This window comes from Papio anubis, chromosome X (assembly GCF_008728515.1).
Source record: "Papio anubis isolate 15944 chromosome X, Panubis1.0, whole genome shotgun sequence".
NCBI classification, from domain to species: Eukaryota; Metazoa; Chordata; class Mammalia; order Primates; family Cercopithecidae; genus Papio; species Papio anubis.
The window spans coordinates 875949-902558 of NC_044996.1; the positions used below are offsets into that span (position 1 = coordinate 875949).

Below are 26610 nucleotides of genomic sequence, written 5' to 3' on the forward strand. Positions count from 1 at the left end.
AAAAATTGAAAAGGAAGAAACTCTTCCAAAATTATTTTAGGAGGCCATCATTATCCTGATCCCAAAATCAGACAAGGGCACAATAACAACAAACAACTACAGGCCAATATCCTCAACAAAATACTAGAAATAGAATTCAACAGCACATTAAAAAGATCATTTACCATGATCAGGTGGGATTTATCCCAGTGATGTAAGGATGGTTTAACATATGCAAATTAAAAATGAAGGATAAAAATTATATTATCATTTTAATAGATACAGTAAAAGCATTTGATAAAATTCAATATCCCTTCATGATAAAAATTCTCAACAAAGTATAGAAGGAACATACCTGTATGAGAAACCTGCAAACAAAATGATACTGAGTGAGGAAAAGTTGAAAGCTTTCCCTTTAAGAACTGGAATAAGACAAGGATATCCACTCTCACCACTTCTATTCAACACAGTACTGGAAGTCCTAGCCAGAGCAATTAGGTAAGACATCCAAATTGGAAAGAAGGAAGTCAAATTGTCCCTGTTTGGCCAGGCTCAATGGCGCATGCCTGTAATCCCAGCACTTTGGGAGGCCAAGGCAGGCAGATCAGTTGATGTCCAGAGTTCGAGACCAGCCTGGCCAATATGGTGAAACCCCATCTCTACTAAAAATACACATACACACACACACACACACACACACACACACACAGATTAGCCAGGCATGGTGGTGCACTCCTGTAGTCCCAGCTACTCAGGAGGCTGAGGCAGGGGAATCACTAGAACCCCGGAGGCGGAGGTTGTGGTGAGCCAAGATTGCACTCCAGCCTGGGCAACAGAGTGAAACACTGTCTCAAAACAAAAACAAGCCGAGACGGGCGGATCATGAGGTCAGGAGATTGAGACCATCCTGGCTAACACGGTGAAACCCCGTCTCTACTTAAAAAATACAAAAAACTAGCCGGGCGAGGTGGCGGGCGCCTGTAGTCCCAGCTACTCGGGAGGCTGAGGCAGGAGAATGGCGTGAACCTGGAAGGCGGAGCTTGCAGTGAGGGGAGATCCTGCCACTGCACTCCAGCCTGGGTAACAGAGCGAGACTCCGTCTCAAAAAAAAAAAAAAAAAAAAAAAAATTATCCCTGTTTACAGATGACATGATCTTATATATAGAAAACCGCCAAAACTACACCAAAAAACTGTTAGAGCTAATAAATGAATGTAGTAAAGTTGTAGTCTACAAAATCAACATACAATAATTGATAGCATGTCTGTATGCCGACAGTGAACAATCTGAAAAAGCAATCAAGAAAGCAATCACGTTTACAATAGCTACAAAAAATATCCGGAAATAAATTAACCAAGGAAGTGAAATATCTCTATAATGAAAACTATAAAATATTGATGAAAGAAATTGAATAAGACACAAATAAATGAAAAGATATTTCATGTTCATCAATTGAAGAATTAATATTATTAAAGATTCAATACAATTCCTATCAAAATTCCAATGTCATTCTTCACAGCAATACAAAAACAATCCTAAGATTTGTGTGGAACCACAAAAAATCCCAAATAGCCAAAGTAGTCTTGAGCAAAAAGAATAAGCCTGGAGGCATCACACTACCTGATTTCAAATTATACTACAAAGCTATAGTAACCAAAACAGCATTGTGTTGACTTAAAAACAGACATATAGACCAATAGAACAAAATAGAGAGCCCAGAAATACACCCACACATTTAAAGCCAACTGATATTCTACATAGTTGACAAGAACACATGATGGGTAAAGGGCAGTCTTTTCAATAAATGGTGCTGGGAAAACTGGATATCCATATGCAAAAGAATGAACCTAGACCCCCTCTCTCTCACCATGTATGAAAATCAAATAGGCCAGGCACAGTGGCTCATGCCTGTAATCCCAGCACTTTGGGAGGCCAAGGCGGGCAGATGACTTGAGGTCAGGAGTTTGAGACCAGCCTGGCCAACATGGTGAAACCCCATCTTTACTAAAAATACGAAATTAGCCAGGTGTGGTGGCATGCCTACAATCCCAGCAACTTGGGAGGCTGAGGCAGGAGAATCACTTGAACCCCGGAGGTGGAGGTTGCAGTGAGCCTAGATCGTGCTATTGCACTCCAGCCTGGGTAACGGAGTGAGACTCTGTCTCAAAAGAAGAAAAGAGAAGAGAAGAGAGACAAGAGAGGGGAGGAGAGGGGAGGGAACAAGACAGGGGAAGGGAGAGAAGGGAAGGGAAGGGAAGGGAACAAGACGGGAGGGGAGGGGAGGGAAGGAAAGGAAAATAGATTAAGGAGTTAAATTTGAAACATAGTGTAAACATTTCATGACATCACTTTGGGCAAGAATGTGTTAGACAATTTGGGCAAGAATTTGTTAGACAAGACCTCAAAATCATGAGTAACAAAAGCAAAAATAAATTGGATTACATCAAACTAGAAAGCTTCTGCACAGCAAAGGAAACAATCAACAGAGTGAAGAGACAACCTATAGAATGGGAGAAAATATTTGCAGATTATACATCTGACAAGGGATTTATATCTATAATGTATAAGGAACTCAAACAACTCAATAGCAAAAATCCAAATAATCCTATTAAAAATGAGCAAAAGACCTGAATAGACATTTCTCCAAAGGAGACATACAAATGGCCAACAGGTGTATGAAAAATGCTCAACATCACTAATCATCAGGAAAATTAAAATCAAAACTACAATGAGATATCACTTACCTCTGTTAGAATGACTATTATAAAAAAGACAACAAAATAACAAATGCTAGCAAGGATGTGGAGACAAAGAAACTCCTATACACTGTTGGTGGGAATATAAATTAGTTAAGCCGTTAGAGATAACAGTATAGAGATGCCTCAAAAATTAAAAATAGATCTATCATATTTTCTAGCAATCCCACTAGTAGGTATATACCAAAAAGAAATGAAATCAGTATGTTGAAAAAACATCTGCATCCCCATGTTTATGACAGCATTATTCACAATAGTCAAGATATAAAATCAACTTAAATGCCCATCAATGGATGCATGGATAAAGAAACTGTGGTATATATACACAATGGAATACTATTCATCCATTTAAAAAAGATGAAATCCTGTCATTTGCAACAATGTGGATGAGCCTGAAGGACATTATGTTAAGTGAAATAAGTCAGACAGAGAATGACAAATATTGCATGATATCACTCCTATGTACAATCTTTAAAATTTGATCTCATAGTAGTTGAAATTAGTGATTCTGGGAAGATTAGGGGGAAATGGGAGATGGGGAGAGGTTGGTCAATGGGTACAATGTTACAGGTAGATAGAAGGAATAAGTTCTGGTACTCTATTGCACAGTAGGGTGACAATAGCCAACAATAATATATTGTATATTTCAAATAGAAGAGAGGATTTTGAATGTTCTCACAACAAAGAAATGACAAACATTTAAGGTGATGGATATGATAATTACCCTAATTTGAATAATTACACAATGTATACATGTATCAAAACATCACATTGTACCCATAAATGTGTACAATTATTTATGTGTCAATAAAAAGTAATACAGTTTAAAAAATAAAATTGCCCATTAGGAAAAATAAAAAGACCCCCACACAAAATTATCATTGTAGCATTTCAGAGCACAAAGAGAAGATACTTAAAGCTTCTTGTGGCCAGGTGCGGTGGCTCAGGCCTGTAATCCCAGCACTTTGGGAGGCTGAGACGGGAGGATCATGAGGTCGGGAGATGGAGACCATTCCGGCTAACACAGTGAAACCCCGTCTCTACTAAAAATACAAAAAACTAGCCGGGCATGGTGGCGGCTCCTGTAGCCCCAGCTACTCGGGAGGCTGAGGCAGGAGAATGGCGTGAACCCGGGAGGCGGAGCTTGCAGTGAGCCAAGATCGTGCCACTGCACTCCAGCCTGGGCGACAAAGCAAGACTCCGTCTCAAAAAAACAAACAAACAAACAACAAAAAAAGCTTCTTCTGAGAGAAACAGGATGCATACAAAAGAATGGGAATTAGACTGACAATATAATTAAGCAATATTGTAAAAGATCTAAGGGAAAAATTATTTTGAACCTAGAATTTTTAGTCAAACTTTGAATCAATTTTGGGGGAAGAAAAAAGACATTTTCAGATATAGAGGGCCTTAATAGTCACTGAATGTGTACTATAGTCAAACCAGAAGCTACAGAAAGGAGGAATTTGGGAGATTCAGCAACCCAAGAGAATAATGAAGCATGAGGGGGTTGTTTTCTCCTTAGTTCTTTACTGTATTTTCCGGTAATTTGATAATAAACATGCATAATTTTATAATTAAAAAAGAAATTAGTTTTGACAACATGCAAGTTCCTGTTCTCACATACCTTATAGTGGAGAGACGGGTTGTAGTCAAATAAGCATAATAATACATGCAAAATTGCAAACTGACCATTACTCTGAAGGAAAATTACATAATTCTATGTAAGCCTATAATAAAAGAATCTGACCTAGACTGGGGAATCAGAGAAGGCTTCCCTAAGCAAGTACCCCTTGAATTTAGCTTTGAAACTGGGAAAATGAGGCAATGTGAGATGAAGCTGTTAGAGGTATTAGGAATCAAACCTACTAGGGCCTTCTAGTCCTTAGTAGACAGTCTGGACTTTATTCTATGTGAAATGACAGCCTGCGATGGGTTTTAGGCTGGTGGATACTACAATCAGATCTGGAATGCAGAAATATTACACCAGTTTCTTTGTGGGTAAAAGTCTTAGAGGGGAATATGACCAGTTATAGGGAGACCTGTAAAACAAGTTTATCAGTAGCTCAGACGAGATAATGGTAACTTGGATTAAGATAGTGGTAGTAGTAATAGTGAAAAAATAGATACATTTGAAAGCTTTTAGAGCCAAAATAGGAGGCAGCTGTGCCCTTGTAGTTACCAGTGTGGGATCTGAACACTTAGGTTCAAATACTGAGAAAATTAATCAACCTCTCTGGGCATCCATTTCTTCTCCTACAAGACATGGATGATAATGGTTTCTACATTCATAGGGTTGTTATGAGGAATGAATGAATTAAAACTTGTAAAATACTTCGGACAGTGCTTGACATTAAACAAGTGCTCAATAAATATTAGCTATTATTGATTATATTGCCCTGGTCAGTGTCAAATTGCATATGGGAGATGAGAATGGTGAAAAGGATAATTCTTGCTTGCATATTCGAATGCAGGATGCTGCCATTCACTGTTATAAAAAACTCTGGAAGAGAAGGAAGTGATGAAAAGTGTAAATTTAGTTTTGAACATGTGGGTTTTTTGAGATATCTAGGTGGAGATGTTGAGAAAGTGATTGGCTGTATGAGCCTGAAGTTCCAGAAGAGTTCAGGAGAGGAGACAGAAGGAGCAGTCTGAGAAGTAGGAGAAAAAAACCCAGAAAGATGTTGGCACAGAGGCCAAGGGAAGAGAGAGTTTTAAGAAGGAATGAATGGTCAACAGATGCAAATAAAGACTGAAAAATGTCCATTGGATTTAGCAGCATGATAGTGATTGATGACCTTGGCAAGAGCTGTTGGTTTGATAGTAGCCCAATATTCTAGATAAATTTGTTTACAAGTCAAGGTAGCAATAAAGTGTCTAAGATCAATTTGTCCATTCTGTCCTAGCAAGTGTTTTCCATTTCAAATTCTCTACTTCTTAGCCATACATGTCTTATTCCTACTTTACAGGTCTGATTGGATGCCACAGGAAGTCAGTCTATTGGCATGTGATTGGAATGGGCACCACTCCTGAAGTGCACTCAATATTCCTCGAAGGTCACACATTTCTTGTGAGGAACCATCGCCAGGCCTCCTTGGAAATCTCACCAATAACTTTCCTTACTGCTCAAACACTCCTGATGGACCTTGGACAGTTTCTACTGTTTTGTCATATCTCTTCCCACCAACATGGTAATATCTTGGATCTTTAAAATGAGTATTATAAATATCCAGTCCTACTTTTAATAGAATTTACTGGACAATGTACAGGAATATAGTGTGTTGCTGAAGGGGGCATTTTAGAGTTACTGTGTTAGACCTCAACCAAGATCCCCTAGTTTCTAGCTTCCAGTGTAAAGTTTTTACCTTGACTATAAAAGGGCTTGAGTATTAGTAGGACTCATGGATTTTTAGTTAAATGTCTGTGATGGAGAAAAGATGGCTTATGGATGACTGAGGTGGGAAAATGAGGAGAATAGTATGCCCTTGGTTTCTCAGCCTTCTCCTATTAACTACGCTCCAATATTGAGAGAGGAACTGCAGGTTGTAGCTGAAGAGATTTTTTTTTTTTTTTGAGAAATCTAGGGAAATGGAAAAAAGGCATTGCCCAGGTTGCAACTGTAAGGGCTCCAGTATATCAGTAGTAATGCCCAGAGCAGTAAATAGCAAATATGACAGGCTATGGTAGAGCAAGCTTGACTTCAGGCACCAGACAGCTAGAGGCACTCTGTAGATACCTGGCAGTATATGAGAGACACCTGTGAAACTGAGGGCAGGTAAGGAGCTAGTGATTTTTAGGACAAGTAACATGGGATTGAAAGCTGGTCAGCATATGTGAAGCACCACATGAGGTTTTCAAGGACTATTGGGTGGGAACTTTGCAAAGGGTCAAAGGTTCTGTGTAAGCAAATTAGGATGATGGTAACCATAGTTTTAAATTATTGTTAATGTAACTTTATTTGTAACTGCTAGTTGTGCAAATTCAGATTGCATCATCATTTCACCCCAATTTTCCTTACTTTTGTATTTATTCTGCTAACTCTTAATCTTGGATCAACCTAATAACCCTCTTTCTCTACCCCTCTTGTGGCCATTGAAGGCTTAGTCAGTTTGTGCTGCAATAACAGAATACCACAGAATGAGTAATTTATAATGGACAGAAACTTATTGGCTCACAGTTCTGGGGGCTGGGAGGTCCAATATCAAGTTGCCAGCAACTAGCAAAGGCCTTCTTGCTGCGTCTTAACATGGTGGAAGGCATTACATGACAAAACGGCAAAGAAAGGGTGAGAGAGAGAGAGAGCAAAAGGAGGGTGAACTCACTCCTGTGATAATGAATCCACTCCCATGAACCCTTTCCCCAGATAACTGCATTAGTCCATTCATGAGGGTGGAACCCTTGTGACCTAAACACCTTTATATGTTCACCTCTCAACACCATCACAATGATAATTAAATTTCAATGTGAGTTTTGGAGGGGACAGACATTCAAACCATAGCAAGAGCTGTTGGAGAAAAATGTCAGAGAGGCCTAATCTTTTATATTTAACAGCATTTCTTTCTTCCTAGTACTCTCATATTAACATTCTCCTCAGGTTCCTTGGTTGACTTAGAAAAGAGATTTGATCTTGCCATGTATCCACCATTTTCCTCCTTATGTTCTATTAGTGACCTTGTTTATAGTCCTCTGTAGTGATTAAGAATAGAAATCTCTTTTCCCCATCCATCACATAATATTTATGGAATTTTGATAAGACCTTAGTGGGCAAAAAGTGTCATACTGAATGAGTAACAGGAAGTTGATGCACAAACAAAATTCTTGCAGGCACAGAGGAATAGGTCATTTACTTGTATATGATCATTGTCAATCAATCATTGTCCAGTTGGAGCCTGATTCAGTTTAACAGTTTATTTTTTGTTTTGTTTTTTTACTTTCACAGATTCTATCCACTGATTTTAATCTTTATTTTTCAGAAAAATAATGCTTTATCTTATTGAACCTCAGACAAAACACTTCGTTTTTAGATGCAGACTGAATTATGTTTAAGGCTACATGAACCTCAGACTAGTTGTTTGCTGCTCCTAAAACCTGCCCTGTTCCTCATAATCAAGTAAACAGGTCTCCCTTCTTAGAAGTATTTGATCTTCAAAATTGCCCTATGTTATAAATACAGCAGGAATTATTATTATCCATTTTACAAACCATAAAGATGAGACTGAGAATGTTGAATAGATTTGCTGTAGGGTTTACAACTAGTCACAGGCAGACATGCTCTTAAAATACATATCTCCTTGATTTTAAGTTGTATCTTGTCATGTTTTTATGAACTTGGAACATGTCTTAAAGTTTATATCTACACTAACATTTTTCCCAATAAGCTGTTATTAAATCAATGATTTGTATTATAATCCAATAGGGTAAATATAGAAATCATTAGGTGACTATGGGGATGGGGAGCTGGTCTGGTCTAGGCTTCGAAATGCTGAAAATACGCAGTTCTTCAAGTCTCTTTGTTTATCATTTGGCTGTAGGGGAATGATAGGCTCAAAACCAGTTCCAGAAGGGAAATAGTAATACATATTATAAGAGCAAATGAATAACTTTTGAAAAGGAGGTAAAACATATATAGAGAAGGATCAGGCAGAAGGGAAATGGTGAGTGCAAAGACCAGAGGAAGAAACAAGCAAGTACCAGATAATCCATATAGAAATAAGTATATATAGGAAAGTGGCAAGAAGGGAAAGTGATGTGGAAAGGGGGGTGCTTAGGGGAGAGCCTGGAAGGCCTAATAAGAGAGAAAGAGTCCTAAAAGTTAAGGTAAGTGATATAGTTTGGATATTTGTCTTCACTGAAATCTCATGTTGAATTGTAATTTCCAGTGCTGGAGGTGGGGTCTGGTGGCAGATGTTTGGATCATGGGGGTGAATCCCTCATGGCTTGATGCTGTCTTCATAATAGTGAGTTCTCATGATATTTGGTCATTCAGAAATGTGTGACAACTTGCACTCTCTGTCTTTCTCCTGCTTTCACCATGTGACATGTCTCCTCCCCCTTCACCTACCTCCATGATTATAAGCTTCCTGAGACCTCCCTGAAGTCAAGCAGATGCCAGCACCATGCTTCCCATATAGCCTGCAGAACTATGAGCCAATTCAATCTCTTCTTTATAAATTACCCAGTCTCTGGTATTTCTTTATAGCAATGCAAGAACAGCCTAATACAGCGGGACACTCTGACATTGTTTGGTTTGTCTGACTCCAGATGGCATGGAAGCTTATGTCAAAGTAGACAGTTGCCCAGAGGAACCCCAACTACGAATGAAAAATAATGAAGAAGCGGAAGACTATGATGATGATCTTGCTGATTCTGAAATGGATGTGGTCAGGTTTGATGATGACAACTCTCCTTCCTTTATCCAAATTCGCTCAGTTGCCAAGAAGCATCCTAAAACTTGGGTACATTACATTGCTGCTGAAGAGGAGGTCTGGGACTATGCTCCCTCAGTCCTTGCCCCTGATGACAGGTAAGCATTTTTTGACTATTGGTACTCTCTCTTCCCCATACTCAAAAAGTTCTTACCAGTTATTCAAACCAACAAATCCTGAAGCCATGTTTAAGGTTAGGTACGGGTATGGAATCAAATGGCAAGAGTATTTTTTTTATTATTATACTTTAAGTTCTAGGGTACATGTGCACAACGTGCAGGTTTGTTACATATGTATACTTGTGCCATGTTGGTGTGCTGCACCCATCAACTCATCAGCACCCATCAACTCGTCATTTACATCAGGTATAACTCCAGTGCAATCCCTCCCCCCTCCCCATAATAGGCCCCGGTGTGTGATGTTCCCCTTCCCGAGTCCAAGTGATCTCATTGTTCAGTTCCCACCTATGAGTGAGAACATGCGATGTTTGGTTTTCTGTTCTTGCAATAGTTTGCTGAGAATGATGGTTTCCAGCTGCATCCATGTCCCTACAAAGAACACAAACTCATCCTTTCTTATGGCTGCATAGTATTCCATGGTGTATATGTGCCACATTTTCTTAATCCAGTCTGTCACTGATTGACATTTGGGTTAATTCCAAGTCTTTGCTATTGTGAAGAGTGCCGCAATGAACATACGTGTGCATGTGTCTTCATAGCAGCATGATTTATAATCCTTTGGATATATACCCAGTAATGGGATGGCTGGGTCATATGGTACTTCTAGATCTAGATCCTTGAGGAATTGCCATACTGTTTTCCATAATGGTTGAACTAGTTTACAATCCCACCAACAGTGTAAAAGTCTTCCTATTTCTCCACATCCTCTCCAGCACCTGTTGTTTCCTGACTTTTTAATGATTGCCATTCTAACTGGTGTGAGATGGTATCTCATTGTGGTTTTGATTTGCATTTCTCTGATGGCCAGTGATGACAAGCATTTTTTCATGTGTCTGTTGGCTGTATGCATGTCTTCTTTTGAGAAATGTCTGTTCATATCCTATGCCCACTTTTTGATGGGGTTGTTTGTTATTTTCTTGTAAATTTGTTTGAGTTCCTTGTAGATTCTGGATATTAGCCCTTTGTCAGATGGATAGATTGCAAAAATTTTCTCCCATTCTGTAGGTTGCCTGTTCACTCTGATGGTAGTTTCTTTTGCTGTGCAAAAGCTCTTTAGTTTAATTAGATCCCATTTGTCAATTTTGGCTTTTGTTGCCATTGCTTTTGTTGTTTTAGACATGAAGTCCTTGCCCATGCCTATGTCCTGAATGGTATTACCTAGGTTTTCTTCTAGGGTTTTTACGGCATTAGGTCTGCATTTGGAAACTAACATAGCAGAGCATCAGAGAAGCTTGTATTTTTCTCACTCCTTGCCTTGATTGAATCATATAAGCTGTTTTAGAGTTGGATTTGAGCCTACCTAGAATTTTTCTTCCCAACCTCGCATCTTTTTTTTCTCTTATACAGAAGTTATAAAAGTCAATATTTGAACAATGGCTCTCAGCGGATTGGTAGGAAGTACAAAAAAGTCCGATTTATGGCATACACAGATGAAACCTTTAAGACTCGTGAAGCTATTCAGTATGAATCAGGAATCTTGGGACCTTTACTTTATGGGGAAGTTGGAGACACACTGTTGGTAAGTTGAGGAAAAGATTTAAGGTCTGGTAAGAAGAAAAAGTCTAGAGAGTTTTGAGTTTCTAAAATACTTCATAATTCAGTCTTGTCTCCAATGGACATGATCTTTTAAAAGCTGTAAATGTTACACAAATAATAGCTGATTGCACATATTTGAAGTATGAGTATATAGAATAAAAATTTAATGTCACCCATTAAACTCGACACTCCTTTGAAATACTGCTTAGACTTTGATACATATCCTTCCAGATCTTTCCCCATTAATTATGTTGTATAGGAGTCAGCAGACTATGGCCTATGAACCAAATTTGGCTTGTGGTCTGCTTTTGAATAGTCTATGAGCTTAGGTGAGATTTTACATTTTTGAAATATTGTAAAGAAAAGAAATGAGCATGGGAGGAAGGGGAGGAGAAGGTGGAGGAGGAAGAGAATATGTGACAGAGGCTAAATAGGGCTCACAATTTTAGAGTATTTACTATCCAGCTTTTTCCAAAAAATGCTTGCTTGCCCCTGATCTAGGATATTAAGAATGAGTATGGTGTAAGTAACAGAATACTCAATGGACAGTGGTTTAAATAAATAAGGGTTTATTTTCTTCACAAGAAATTTGAAGATAGGTCGTCGGTTGCATAAATTCAGTTGCTCAAGAATGTCATGAAGAACACTGGTTTTTAGATGTGGAGTTTTTTTAGATACTGCCAAACTGACTTTCAGCAATTTTGTACCAATTTATATCCCCTACCATAAGTATATGACTGCCCTTTTCCCCACACCATTGCCAACAACATATATTATAAACCTTCAGAAAAAGTTTTCAATTTGATGAGCAAAATGTTTATATGTTGTCTTCATTTGCATTTCCCTGGTTAGTAGTCAAATTGTATATTGTTTCATGTTTGTTGGCTATTTGTATAACTCCCTCTGTGAATTGCCTGCTCGTAAATTTTGTCCAGTTTTCTATTTGGGTAGTCATCTTTTGCTTATGTATTTGTAAAAGGCCTTTATAGATTACAGATATTGACACATTGTGATTTATCTTTCAAATGGTTTCCTCACATTGTCAGTTGTACTTTTTGTCACTCCTTTATGATATTTTTTTGTCCTTCAAAGATTTTTTATCTTTATATAGTCAAAACCTCCTATCTTTTATCAATCTTTTCATTTAACTTTCTCTGGATCTTTTTCACTTTTATTTTCTGCCTAAGAATGTCTTTGCCAGCTCCAAGAAATTATAAAAATAGTCTCTATTTTATTCTCTTACTTATATAGCTTTATTTTTACAGTGAACAATCTAATTGCCCTGGAAGTTACTTTTGGATATAGTGCATAATTCAAATAGAAATTTTCCCAAATGGCAGCTCACATAACCAATCCTTTTTTCATTAATTTGAAAATGTCTTCTTTATCATATACTAAATTGCTAAAATCTGGGATTTTTAATTCTCCTTAACTAATCTGTTGCCACACTGTTTTAAGGACTTCAACTTTGTAATATGTTTGATATCTGTATGACATCTTCTTTCATTGTACTTCTTCAAAATTTTTATTAGCTATTCTTGTACAATTTTTCTTCATAAATTTTGTTTACATATTTTTCTTTTATTGATGTTTTTGAAGATTGTATACTTTTATTTTTATTCATTAATTTTAAAAATGCATAATGACACAATAGTACATACTTATAGGTGTGTATTTTGAGTTACTTTTACTGGCTAATTTAAAAATGGGTAAACAAGAGCATACAATAAAATGTAAATTTTCCTCCCTCTTGGACTTCCAACCCCATAGTCTGGCAGACAGTCATTGCTGTGGGTTTGTATACTCCCCTCCAGAAATAGTGCATACATGTATGAATGTATATGTGTGTGTGTGTGTGTGTGTGTGAGGGTGTTTCACACAAAAACAAGAGCAGTGTAAATTAGTCTGTACCTTGATTTTTAAAAAGTAACAATATATTTTGAATTAGCCGGGCATGGTGGTGCATGCCTGTAGTCCCAGCTACTCTGGAGGCTGAGGCAGGAGAATCGCTTGAATCTGGGAGGCGGAGGTTGCATTGAGCTGAGATCACACCACTGCACTCCACCCTGGGCAACAGAGCAAGACTCTGTCTAAAAATAATAGTAATAATAAAAAGTAACAATATATTTTGGATATCATTTCATGTCAACATATAAAGATCTACCTCATTCTTTGATTTATTCAGGTTATGCTCTGGATACCTTGCTGAATCCTACACTTAAACATTAACTCAAAATGGGTCCAAGATAAAATGTAAGAGCTAAAACTACAAAATTATAAGAAAATAACAAAATAAATCTTTGTGATCCTGAATTAGACAATGGTTTATTGGATATGACACCAAAACCAACAAGCAACAAAAGAAAAGCATAGATAATTGTGCTTCATCATACTCAAAAACTTTTGTGCTTCAAAGGATGCCCAGAAAATGCAAAGACAATGCATAGAACTGGAGAAAATGCTTGCAAATTTTTTATCTGATAAGGATGTAGTATTCAAAATATATAAAGGACTCTTTCAACTCAATAATAAATAGGCAAATGACCCAAATGAAAAATGAGCAAAGGGTTTATACAGACATTTCTCCAAAGGTTATATACAAAGTGTCCAATAAGCAGTTGAAAAAATGCTGCATGTCAGGGAAATGAAAATTCAAACCACAGTGCAATACCACTTCACGACCACTAGAATAAGTATAATCAAGAAGACAGATGTTAAGTGTTGGTGAGGACATGGAGAAATTGTAGCCCTCATCAATTTATGAAGGGAATGCAAAATAGTGAAGCCACTTTGGAAAACAGCTTGGCTATTCCTCAAAATGTTCAAAATGGAGTTATTATATGACCTGGCACTTCCACTCCTAGAGATATACCTAAGGGAAATGGAAACATAGGTACCCACAAAGACTTGTATGCAAATGTTCGTAGCCCCACACTGAAAACCATTCAAACATTCACCAAATGGTGAATGGATAAATAAAATATGGTATATACATATAATTGGAATTCTATTCAGCAATTAAAAGAAAAGAACTAATTATACACGATAAATATAGATGAAACTCAAAACATTGTAAGTTAAAGAAGTCAGACAAAAGACTTACATATTGCATGATTTAACTTATATAAAATATACGGAAAAGACCAATTTATAGAGCAGAAATCTCTTCAGTGATTGCCAGGGGCTGGGAGTGGAAGCAGGGAATGCCTGCAAGCCAGCATGCAGAATCTTTCTGGGGTGATGGAAATATTCTAATTCTGGATTGTGGCAATGATTGCACAACTCCATACGTTTACTAAAAACCATTTAATTGTATACTTATAATGTGTGAATTTTGCAGCATATAAATTATTCTTCAATAAACATATTTTTAAGTGGACAAATAATCAGACAGAAAAAGCAGACTATATTCAAAGAAATGATAATTAAACTGTTATGATTATTAATGTAGTATACTGAATTACCTCTACATTTAATGGTTAAAACAACAGCTGTTTTATTATTCTTATAGATTATTTGTGTCAGGAGTTCAGGCTCAGCTGGGCAGTTATTTATCATTGACCAAGGTCACTTGATGTTGATCAGTGGATCTTGAGGGACCAAGACAGCTTCACTCATATATCTGGTACCTGAGTAGCAATGACTTGACAATTAGAACTACCAACCAGAGCACCTACATGTTGTCTGTCCATGTTGTTTGGCTTCTTCACACTGTGGCAGCCTCAGGGTAATGGGACTTCTTATATGGTGACTCAAGGCTCTAACTGTGTATTCTAGTTAATAAAGCAGAAAATGCCTCACTTTTTGCAATCAGCATCAGAAGTCACACAGCACTTTATGCCATAATCTGTTAGTTGAAAGCAGCCAAAACCCACCTCGAATCAAGAAGAGGGAAAATTTGATCTACTTCTTGATGAGAGAAGAGCCAAAGAATTGCAGACCATGTTTTAAATTGCCACATAGACTGATAGCTTACTTCTCTAGAGCAAAAAAGAAAGTAAGAAGACAATTAAATCATATCTTTCATGTGTTAAAAGAAAATATCAACCTAGCAAGAATTGCCATTTTATTGGCAATTTATATCAATATTCAATAAATAAATAACTTTATATTAAAATTTAAAATGTAGAGTATAAAAAATGAAAGATCAATTATTTTTATTAGGCTAGTATAGCATTTGGTTATAAACCTGACTATGTCACCATGAGAAAGGAAAATTAAAAATTACAGACCAATTTCATTATAAACATGGGTTCAAAAAATCCTAAACAAAATTTTATAAACCTAATACAGCAATATATTAAAAAGATAATACATATTATGAAGTTGACTTATCATCCCGGGAGTACTAGATTAACATTAGAAAATCAAATGTGGCAATCTACCATATTAACACATAAAAGGAAAAATATAATTTGATAATTCCAATAGCTTCTGAAAAAGCATTTGTCAAAATTCAACATCCATTCATAATAAAAACTCACGGGAAATTGGGATTACAAGGAAATAATTATCATTATCCTGATAAAGATCTGCAAAAAACTTGTAACCATTGTACTTGGTGGTGACAGTCAGAAATCCTTCTGTTTAAGATCAGGACAAGACACAGGTGACAGATATCACCATCTCTACTTAATATTATATTGGAAATCCTGGTGAGTATTCTTAGGGCGAAAAAAATGGAAAAAAAGCATTTTAATATTGGAAAGAAACAAAACTGCTGTTATTTGAAGTATCATTCTGCTGCTTAGATGCAGGTAAGGAATCAGCTGGGTTTTAAGACAAGAGCAGAAGTGGAAGTTGTATTTTTATCCTCATATCACACAGCTCAGATCTGGAGGTGGGATTGATATTTTAAGGGTTCTTCACTGCAGCTTTCCTCTCTCTCTCTCTCTCTCTCTCTCGATAGGGTCTCATTCTGTCACCCAGGCTGGAGTGCTGTGGTGTGATCACAGCTCACTACTGCAGCCTCGACTTCCTGGGCTCAAGTGATCCTCCCACCTTCAAATTGCTGGGATTACAAGCATGCACCACCATGCCCAGCTAATTTTTAAATTTTTTGTAGAGATGAGGTCTCACTATGTTACCCAGGCTGGTCTTGAAATCCTGGGCTCAAACGATCCTCCTGCCTTAGCCTCCCAAAGTACTGGCACAAGCCACTGCACGTAGGCCTTTGTTTTCTTTTACAGCTGGTGCAATCAGGCAATACCACCTGCCACCCTTGCTTAATACTGTAATCAACTGTCCTCTTGGTCATGCCTGCTCATTCACTGAAGATTTTATCTCCTGAAACACTGTCTCTTTCTCTATTATCAGTGAATTTAATGCCCAAATAGTGAAAAAGGCTGAAAGGAAGCAGTGTCCTCAGCAGACATCCAAATTTCAATTAGTGTGAGAAGGTGCAGAGAACACTTCCTGAAGCAATTGAAACAATTTTTAAAGAAATGGAAAGGGGCCTTTAGAGAGAAACCTAAGTACTGTCGCCCTCCACATTGTCAACTGAAGAATCATAAGTTTGTAAATTTGGAGTGGAAAGCGTTGCAGGCTGGGAAGTGTAGCCTCTGGCAGCAACTGGAAGCAAGCACTTTGAAGAAGGAAGGATGAGTTAGGGATTTATGCTGAATGAGTTGGCTAAGTATACATATTTAACAGGTTCCAGGAAGAGCTGTGAATATTTATGATGGGGCACATGCAAACATGCATATTACATACATTCCATGTTCACTTTGGGCTGGAGACTTAACATTTAGTTGCATGAAAATTAGGCTGTAGGCCGGGCGCGGTGGCTCAAGCCTGTAATCCTAGCACTTTGGGAGGCCGAGACGGGCGGATCACAAGCTCAGGAGATCAAGACCATCCTGGCTAACACGGTGAAACCCCGTCTCTACTAAAAAATACAAAAAACTAGCCGGGCGAGGTGGCAGGCGCCTGTAGTCCCAGCTACTCGGGAGGCTGAGGCAGGAGAATGGCGTAAACTTGGGCGGCGGAGCTTGCAGTGAGCTGAGATCCGGCCACTGCACTCCAGCCTGGGCGACAGAGCGAGACTCCGTCTCAAAAAAAAAAAAAAAAAAAAAAAAAGAAAATTAGGCTGTATATGTCAAAAGATGAAACAGAGGACACAGAGGCAGCCTCTGTAAACTGGCCAGAGCCAGTCCATGGTCAGTGGTCTCTCATCAGGAAGGAATGCTGGTCAGTCGTTGTGTCAAAACTGCACAAAAGGAGGGGAATCCAGCACGTCTTTAGAAAGGACTGGTTTATGTTTAACCCTTAAGAAAGAAAGTCTAACAGCAGATTAGGGAGGGAGGGAATGTAGCAAGGCATGCCTGATCTCCCATCCCATCATGGTCAGAAACTCAGTTTTTAAGCCATCTCTGGGGTCTCCTCGGTCAAGAAAGGGGTCTCTTCAGTTGTTTGGGGATGTTTAAGATTTTATTTTTATTTTTCAGTATCATTGGGTTTCTAGTCTCATATTCAAACAACCATCAATTGAAAGTATTCAAAAAACAACCCAAAACAATAAAAGATAATAATACAACAATAAATAATAATACAAAGAAACAATACAGTATAACAACTATTTACATAGCATTTACATTATATTATGTACTATAAGAAATCTAGATATGAGTTAAAGTACATGAGAGGATGTGCATAGGTTATATGCAAATACTACATCATTTTACATTAGAGACTTGAGCATCACAGAGTTTGGTATCTGCGGGGGTCCTGGAACCAATCCCCCATGCATGCCAAGGGACAATTTCATGAAAAGACCAAATATTTTGAGTTTTATCTAGCCTCAAATTACTATAATGTAGATAGAGGCCGCTTTTATTTATCTGGAGTTAGACCACAGTTTTCTTGTTGATCCTAGTTGTTTTAGGATTTGATCTTAGATCTCACTTATACTTTCAGATTATATTTAAGAATCAAGCAAGCAGACCATATAACATCTACCCTCACGGAATCACTGATGTCCGTCCTTTGTATTCAAGGAGATTACCAAAAGGTAAGTATTCCCTCGATTTATAGCTCTTTTTTACCTGTAGATACAGATTAAATCAATATCATCAATAACAGCTAAAATCATGTTGGTCCTTTCTCCAACTGTTGGCTGGACCTCAAGCTCCAGTCTAAAGTTATAAAAATCAATTATAGGAATCCTCAGGTGATGTTTCATGTAAATTAGTGAAGAGTCACCTGATGTGTTTTTCCTATTACCTAGTGGTGATGTTCAAATATTGCACAGCCAATTAGATTGTCTCTTTTCCACTGCAACTACTATAAATGCCCTAAAATCTTGAAGCTGATTCTTCTGGCACTTAAGATAATTTTTTTTTTCTGAGTACAGTTTTCAGCTACATTCCACACTTTTGGTATCTAGTGTGGTATTCCACACTTTGGGTATCTAGTTTGATATTTTCAGGATTCTTTGCTGCAGCTTCCATGTTATTGCTCTTCCTTGTTCTCTCTCTCTCTCTCTCTCTCTCTCTCTCTCTCTCTCTCTCTCGACAGGGTTTCACTCTCACTTTTGGTATCTAGTTTGATATTTTCAGGGTTCTTCGCATATTCATTTCTAAATAGTTCACAACTCCAGTTTTTATTTACTACATTTTTTGTTGTTTAAAGATTTATTTTTTCTTTTAGTAGATTGGATGTTATATGTATTCTTTCTATTATTTAATTTTGGATGAATATTTATCAAAATAATAGATGTGTATGCTTAAAACTACAAAAGGACTGCCTCCCTAGAGGATTCCATTTTTAAGAATTTCTGTTTTGATTTTTGGTGGTTATCTCTACATCTCTAAAAAGTTAACTTATACTGCTAACTCTTTGTTTTTCAACTTTAGACACTATATAGTTACTTTGTTTTGTGCTTCTTTCCATTCAAGTTATTTCACTTTTATCAGTGTTTTCAGTTCCATTGGCTATCATTAGAACTTTAAAAATATACTAAACATCAACTTTTAGTAATATATTTTCAATCCATGATTGGATTTTTCCAGATATTGGAAAATATCTTTTGACTCCATACTTCATAAATTAAGGATATTAAAAACTGTACCCCTCACTTTTCCTTTCCCCAAACCTTTCTTTTCTCCACTGCTGCTAGCCATTCCTTTACTTTTACAAAACTAAACTTGATAACATTTACATTTTATACCGTAATTTGAAATAACTCTTCCTTGCTTTGTCTATATATTTTTTCTAAAGCTTAAAAAATTAAAAAACAGCATTGTATTATTTTAGTATGCAAGTTTCTTTTTATAAATGTTAACTGCAGAACTAGGTAATATGCTATGATTGCTCTCTTTTCTACAGCTCAAGTGATTTTACTATTAAGATAAAATAATATGTGGAAGGAAAAAAGTTGATCTCACAGAAGTAGAGATAAAATAGTGGTTACTAGAGGCTAAAGAGGGGAAGGGGAGGGGGAAATAGGGAGACATTGGTTAATGAATGCTAAATTCCAGCTAGATAGGAGGCGTAAGTCTTAATGTTCTATAGCACTGTAGGGTGACTGTAGTCAACAATGACATATATTTTCAGATAGCTAGATGAGAGGATTTGGAATGTTCCCAACACAAAGAAATGATAAATGTTTAAGATGATGGGTATGTACTAATTACCCTGGTTTAATCATTACACATGTATACATGTATTGAAATATTACTCTGTACCCCATAAATATGTGCAATTATCATGTGTCAATTTAAAAATAAAAAGATCAAATAGATTCTCCTTCATTATTCCTCATCAGTAGTTTGATATCATGCTCAATTTTAGCTTTTGTATTAGGACCATATTGATCTTATAATTTTTGTGTCTGTATCCTGAAATAAGACTTTGTTTCCTTTTATTAGGAAAAGAAATGTATGCTTCTTCAACCCTATTTCTTAGGCCCTTCAGCTTCTTAATCATTCTGTTTATTGCTTAGTATCCAAATCTTTTATTTATTTATTTTTTTTTGAGACAGGGTCTCGCTCTGTCACCCAGGCTGGAGTACAGTGACACGATCTTGGCTCACTGCAACCTCCACCTCCCAGGCTCAGGCTATCCTCCCACCTCAGCCTCCTGAGTAGCTGGGACCATAGGCGCACACCACCATGCCCAGCTAATTTTTTAATTTTTTTTTTAAATTTTTTGTAGAAATGGGGTGTTACCTTGTTGCCCAGGCTGGTCTCGAACTCCTGAGCTCGAGTGATCTGCCTACCTTAGCCTCCCAAAGTGCTGGAACCAAATCTTTTTCTTTTTAAAGACATTCTTGCAGTTAATAGCATTAACTTCTTTTCTCTTGTACATTTCTATTTTTTGATTTCTTCTTTTGTTTTTCTGGAAGTATATTCTCAAGTAACTTCTAAATATGTGGTACACAGAGGGTGAACTTTCTGAATCCTTCAGTATCACATCATGGGCAGAAAGACTGGTTATAAAAATTTTCCCGCTGGGTGCAGTGGCTCATGCCTGTAATCCCAGCACTTTGGGAGGCCAAGGTGGGTGGATCACTTGAGGTCAGGAGTTCAAGACCAGCCTGGCCAATATGGTGAAAACCCATCTCTACTAAAAATACAAAAAAAAAATTAGTCGGGTACTGTGGCGTGTGCCTGTAATCCCAGATACTCAGGAGGCTGAGGCAGGAGAATTGCTTGAAACTGGGAGGTAAAGGTTGCAGTGAGCCAAGATCATACCACTGCACTCTAGCCTGGGCAACAGAGCAAGACTGCATCTCAAAAAAAAAAAAAAAAAAAAAAATCCTTCCCCTGTTTTCTAATATTCCTTATTGCTGATAAGAATTCTTTATTTGCATTTCTTTATGGAAGAAGGCATAGTACAGAGTACTGGGGAGATTTTGAATGTGTATCCTGAAATTTGGAGGCATACATGGATACAGTTACTGGTAAACTGCTTTTTCCATGGAGAATTTTGAAGGCTGTAATGCCCATAATAGTGGGCAAGAAGAGAGGGCAAGAGTGGAGCAGTTTACCTTTCTGCTGTTTGACATGAGTTTCTTCTGTAACAAGTGAATGCTGTTGAAAGTAGCTGGGCTTTACCCTTTTTGAAGATATTCTGCCCAAGAAGGCAGTTAGGCACGCTAAAGGGATAGCAGAACCAATAGAGTATTGGATGTATCACTGGAAGTAAGAAGAGCTAATGGGGAAAGGAGAGTTGCAGAAGGATAGCTGAAAGAAACATGTCTCATGTCATGGAACTATGTAGTGCTGAGGTCCCCATGGTAACTCTAAAGAAACCATACATGGGTCCTATGAAAAGACCAGCATTTGGGCACCTCCCACACAGAGAACTTTGATGACCAAATAGTGTTATCAAAGATAGAGCAGCAGGACCTGTTAAACAAGAGTCTGTTTGCCCTTTCTTTTATTACCTACCCTCCCTCACCCCCAGCTCCTGGAAAAGGGAAGAGAAGGCTGAGAAATATTGAAAGAACATACTACACCATTCTCTTTCTTTTTTTTTTTTTTTTTTTTCGAGACAGGGTCTCACTCTATCCCACAGGCTGGAGTGCATTGGTGTGATATTGGCTCACTGCAACCTCTGTCTCCCGGGTTCAAGTGATTCTCATGCCTCAGCCTCCCAAGTAGCTGGGATTACAAGTGCCTGCCACCACACCTGGCTAATTTTTGTATTTTCAGTAGAGATGGGGTTTCACCATGTTGACCAGGCTGGTCTCAAACTCCTGACCTCAACACCGTTCCCTTTCTATGGGTTCTTTAACCATAGGTGAGGCATAACTTAGTGAGGTGAGGAAGAGCTTAGAATGAATATAAAATTAAAATTTTGATTTAGATTGGATCTTCAGGTATTAAACATACCCAGAATGAGACTTAATTACTAAAATTAGTTCTTGTCCTGAGGACCCATTACCCTGAGGGCAGATCTCAGTTCTTGCTCCCTTTCCTCACAGAAGTCAGAGACTGTGTCCTAAAACTCCAGTGCCAAGCTCTTTGACATATATTCAGGCCTGAAACTTTCACAGTCGACTGGATAATCAATTATAGCTTTTTTACTTTTCTGAAAAATTGTGTGAATCTTAAAATTATAATAGGCGTAACTTTAGCTTCCACTTCCTGAGAAACTTCATATGTACATACAGATTTGTAGAACTCTTGCAACAACAACATGATTACCGATATGTGGCTTGTTGTACTCTAATTGAGCTATTTCTGGGTTTGCTTGTGGATAGGTGTAAAACATTTGAAGGATTTTCCAATTCTGCCAGGAGAAATATTCAAATATAAATGGACAGTGACTGTAGAAGATGGGCCAACTAAATCAGATCCTCGGTGCCTGACCCGTTATTACTCTAGTTTCATTAATATGGAGAGAGATCTAGCTTCAGGACTCATTGGCCCTCTCCTCATCTGCTACAAAGAATCTGTAGATCAAAGAGGAAACCAGGTGAGTTCTTGCCTTTCCAAGTGCTGGATTTGAAGCTAAAAATGAGGTGAGATGCACATAAATTCTCAGTGTATGTCACCTTATAACCTGAAGAAAATATAATGGTTTGCAATATAGGTCAGTAAAAGAAATGAGCTTAGCTTTTACTGAATTTGAGTTTGGTGTAGTAAATATGCCTGCTGGATGGATAGGCCATAGAATGTAGGCCCTAGATTTTTCCTAGTCTGGGATTTAGCTCTCTCTAGGTGATCCTCCCCATTTTTGCATGTCTACTTTCAGATGACCCACAAATTTGTATCTACAGCCTAGATTTCTTCCATGGGCATCTCATTATGGGTGATTCAAAAGCACCTCAAAATTAACATGTCTGCAGCATGTAGCACACTGTATGGCACTTAGTAAGAGCCTAATACGCTAGGTACAGTGGCTCACGCCTGTAATCTCAGCACTTTGGGAGGCCGAGGCGGGAGAATTGCTTGAGCTCAGGATTTGGAGACCATCCTAGACTTTGTCTCTACAAAAAAAAGAAATTTAGCTGGTCATAGTGGCATGTGCCTGTAGTCCCACCTACTCAGGAGGCTGAGGTGGGAAGATAGCTTGAGCCCAGGAGGTCAAGGCTGCAGTGAGCCTGGGTGACAAAGCGACACCCTGTCTCAGGAAAAAAAAAAAAAAAAAAAGCTTAATAAATACTTTTGGGCAAAACATCAGGAAAGATATAAAATATTTCAAAATATGGCTAGAATTTGGATCATTTCTACTGCTTTAAAAAATAAAGCTACATTCTCTGAACAGGAAAAACTTAGTTCTTCACAAAAACTCATTGCTTGGCCCCAGAATAACTCGTTGCCATATTGCTGAGGCTTGACTATGTGTCCATTTGATTATATTTATGATACATAAGATCCCTACTAGTCTGAAAACATTTCATTTGTTTAGAGAGTAAAGTATATGAACTTTGGTGCCAATAAAACACGTGGCACATAAACTCAGAGAAGTATAAATTTTGCCAAGTACTTGTCCTGACCAATTTTTCCTAATTTTAGTTTTTTCATCACTTTTGGGAAGATAACTGAAATATTATTCTATATTCTCCAATCTCCTCTCTTCAGTATTTTGGTTTATATAGTTATAGGTTATAAAAAATAAAGTTTATATGTATTAGTGAGGTTTACATATGAAATCTTAGCAGATCCAATTAGCAATTCATAAATCTAATTCATAAATCTGGTTCATATACAAACTGCTCTTCTGAAAAAAATTTGAATGTTTTAAACAGAAAATTTAAGGTATTAGTGTTGTTCGACATTTTTGTGGTTCACCTTATCTTTCTTATTTGATTTTTGTTTTTCTATTTTTAATTTTTTATAGCCTTGTGGAAGGTCAGTTGCTAGATGGAAGTTTAGGAAAGTCAGTATCTCATTTGACTTAACTAACTTAAGAAAGGCACTGAATAATCACTTGATTCTTTAAGGAGTTAAATCTTCTAATCTGAACATGAGGAGAATAAGGCTACAGACTGTACCAAAAAAATCAAGCAGCATATGTCCTTGGGTGCAGAAAAACTAAGTTCAGTGGGTCAGTCACCCTTTTGTCCTGGGGACACATTTGTTGTAAGCATATACTCACTGCTCATAGCACCCACCCCCAACTCCCAAGCCCTGGTACATGCCTAAGAGGAAATGGAATTAAACCAACGGATTAGATATATCACATGCATGCCATCGCTTTCATCATAGACTGCTAGCTCCTACGTGACAACATCAGCAGCATTTCTTTACCCTTTTCAATATATGTAATTAACAGATAATGTCAGACAAGAGGAATGTCATCCTGTTTTCTGTTTTTGATGAGAACCAAAGCTGGTACCTCACAGAGAATATACAACGCTTTCTCCCCAATCCAGTTGGAGTGCAGCTTGAGGATCCAGAGTTCCAAGCCTCCAACATCATGCACAGTGAGTAAAGCAGCACTTAAGTCCAGTGGGTGGTGAATAAAGAAAAATCGATGTAATCAAAGTGATGTCCAGATAATGAATGAATTGTATGTGTATATAAATTTAACAATTGTGTTACCTATAAATTATAATTTTTACTCAAATACACGTGATCATATAATCCATATTTTAAAAATCCAGTCACCATTTTTTCCTTTCAATGTTTACTTGGTTTCCCCTCCCTTTTAATTCCCCGTCTCCTTCTATATTATGTCTTTTCACCAACCATTCCATGCCCAGGTAATATTTTAAGACATATTTTCTCTATAATTACATAATCATATATAAACACATACATACATTGTATTAGTCTTCTAATGCTGCCATAACAAAGTACTGCAGACTGGGTGGCTTAACCAGCAGATATCTATTGTCTTACAACTCTGGAGGCTTGAGATCAGGATGTGGGCAGCATTGGTTTCTTCTGAGGCTTCTCTCCTTGTCTTGTAGATGGCTTTCTCCCTTGTCTTCACATGGTTTCTCCTTTATATATCTTTGTCCTAATCTCCTCTTCTAATAAAGATGCCCATAATGTTGGGCTAGTGCTCACCATAATGACCTTATTTTAACTAACTACCTATTTAAAGACACTATCTCCAAGTATAGTCACATGCTGAGGTACTGGGGTTTAGGACTGCAAGGTATAAGTATGGGATGGGGGAACACAATTCAGCCCATTGTGTACATACACATGTGTATATGTTTATATATACCCACAAATCTGAATGGTCAAAAATATGGTGAAAAATTCCAATTGCACTATATGCTACAGGGAAATGCGAAATAGGATAACAATGAGATAGCACTTTATACCCATCAAACTGCCAAAATTATAATTACTAGTGGGCTTGTGGATAAAAGAATGTTCTCATGCTATATTAGTGGATAAGTAGTATAGTCTTTTCAAAACCAATATATGCCTTTCGAAATTCTGATTATTAAGATGTTTAAGATGGAGTGAGCACACATTTCCCTGTGTGTCCCACTGGATGCAACTAAAAATCCTGAAGAGGCCAGGCGCAGTGGCTCACTCCTATAATCCCAGCACTTTGGGAGGCCGAGGCGGGTAGATCATGAGGTCAGGAGATCAAGACCATCCTGGCTAACACAGTGAAACCCTGTGTCTACTAAAAATACAAAAAATTAGCCAGGCGTGGTGGCGGGCGCCTGTAGTCCCAGCTACTCGGGAGGCTGAGGCAGGAGAATGGCGTGAACCCGGGAGGTGGAGCTTGCAATGAGCTGAGACTGTGCCACTGCACTCCAGCCTGGGCGACAGAGCGAGACTCTGTCTCAAAAAAAAAAAAATCCTGAACAAAATGCATGGGAACCTTGAAAAGTTGTAATGTGGGTTATACTCACCTACCAGAATGTGGCATATGTTACAATTCTATTCCCCTCATCTCAAAGCTTTAGCCCTTTAACTTTGGGTTGAGCCTCATATTTAGTTTGAATTTCTAGTAATAGTGATATATTATTCTCCAGAGTTTAAGTCCTTTACTATCCATTATTCTAAAAATTTTAAGGTTGTTTAGTCCTTTGAGTTGCATTTTTATTTTTTACATAGTGCAGGGTATTGTTCTTTTATTTTATTTTATTTTTTCTATTCATAATTGCTCCCTTTCCCACCACATATTTTTCCAAGTAGGATGTGCACCTGTCACAGTATCTAGACAGTTAAACCATCTCATTTTCATGGAGACAGTGATTAAAACAAGAGAGATATAGTGACATAAGTAGAGCCAAAAAACATTTTCACTGAAAATGATATATAGGTATTGGGAGAAAATAAATTTTTTTTCCTCTGGGATTTCTAATATAGCTTTTGGTGGAGATAAGAGTCTGAAATCGAGAGAGAAGAGATTGGAGTTGAGAAAAAGAGTCTGGGAAAGCACAGGGAGAGACACAAAGGCAGAGACCAAGAGACACGGGGGAAGGATCTTCAGAGGAAGAGTCCAGGGAGAAAGATGCTAAGACAGAGGTATAAGAAAAGAAGAACAAAAAAAGGACCAGGAGGAGAGAGACCCAAACCATAAACCACTCCTATTTCCATTAGCAGTAAAATGGATAATCTATTTTCATACAATGAAATACTATGTGACAATGAAGATTCACAAAAATAAAGCTATACACAACAATATGAATAAGTATCACAAAGACAATTTTTAGTAAAATGGTAAGTCTCAAAAGAATATATACAGTATTATATTATTTACATAAAGTTCAACAATGGGCAAAATGAACTTACATAGTTTAGGGATACAGAGGAAGAAAAGTATAAAGGTTAGTAAGGACATGATTATCATAAAAGATGGGATAGTGGCT

At 37.6% G+C, this 26610-nt stretch overlaps 1 protein-coding gene across 3 annotated transcripts in view; it reads left to right on the forward strand.

Annotated features, from left to right (window-relative positions):
- The window catches only part of F8 (coagulation factor VIII), a 150926-nt gene that overhangs the window by 64327 nt on the left and 59989 nt on the right, over positions 1–26610 (forward strand). For all 3 annotated transcript variants that reach the window (XM_031660454.1, XM_031660455.1, XM_031660456.1), the window contains exons 7-12: positions 5704–5925; positions 8996–9257; positions 10686–10857; positions 17790–17883; positions 22081–22295; positions 24099–24249. In XM_031660454.1, coding sequence (XP_031516314.1) covers positions 5704–5925; positions 8996–9257; positions 10686–10857; positions 17790–17883; positions 22081–22295; positions 24099–24249 — 1116 coding nt within the window. The remainder of the gene's footprint in view (positions 1–5703; positions 5926–8995; positions 9258–10685; positions 10858–17789; positions 17884–22080; positions 22296–24098; positions 24250–26610) is intronic.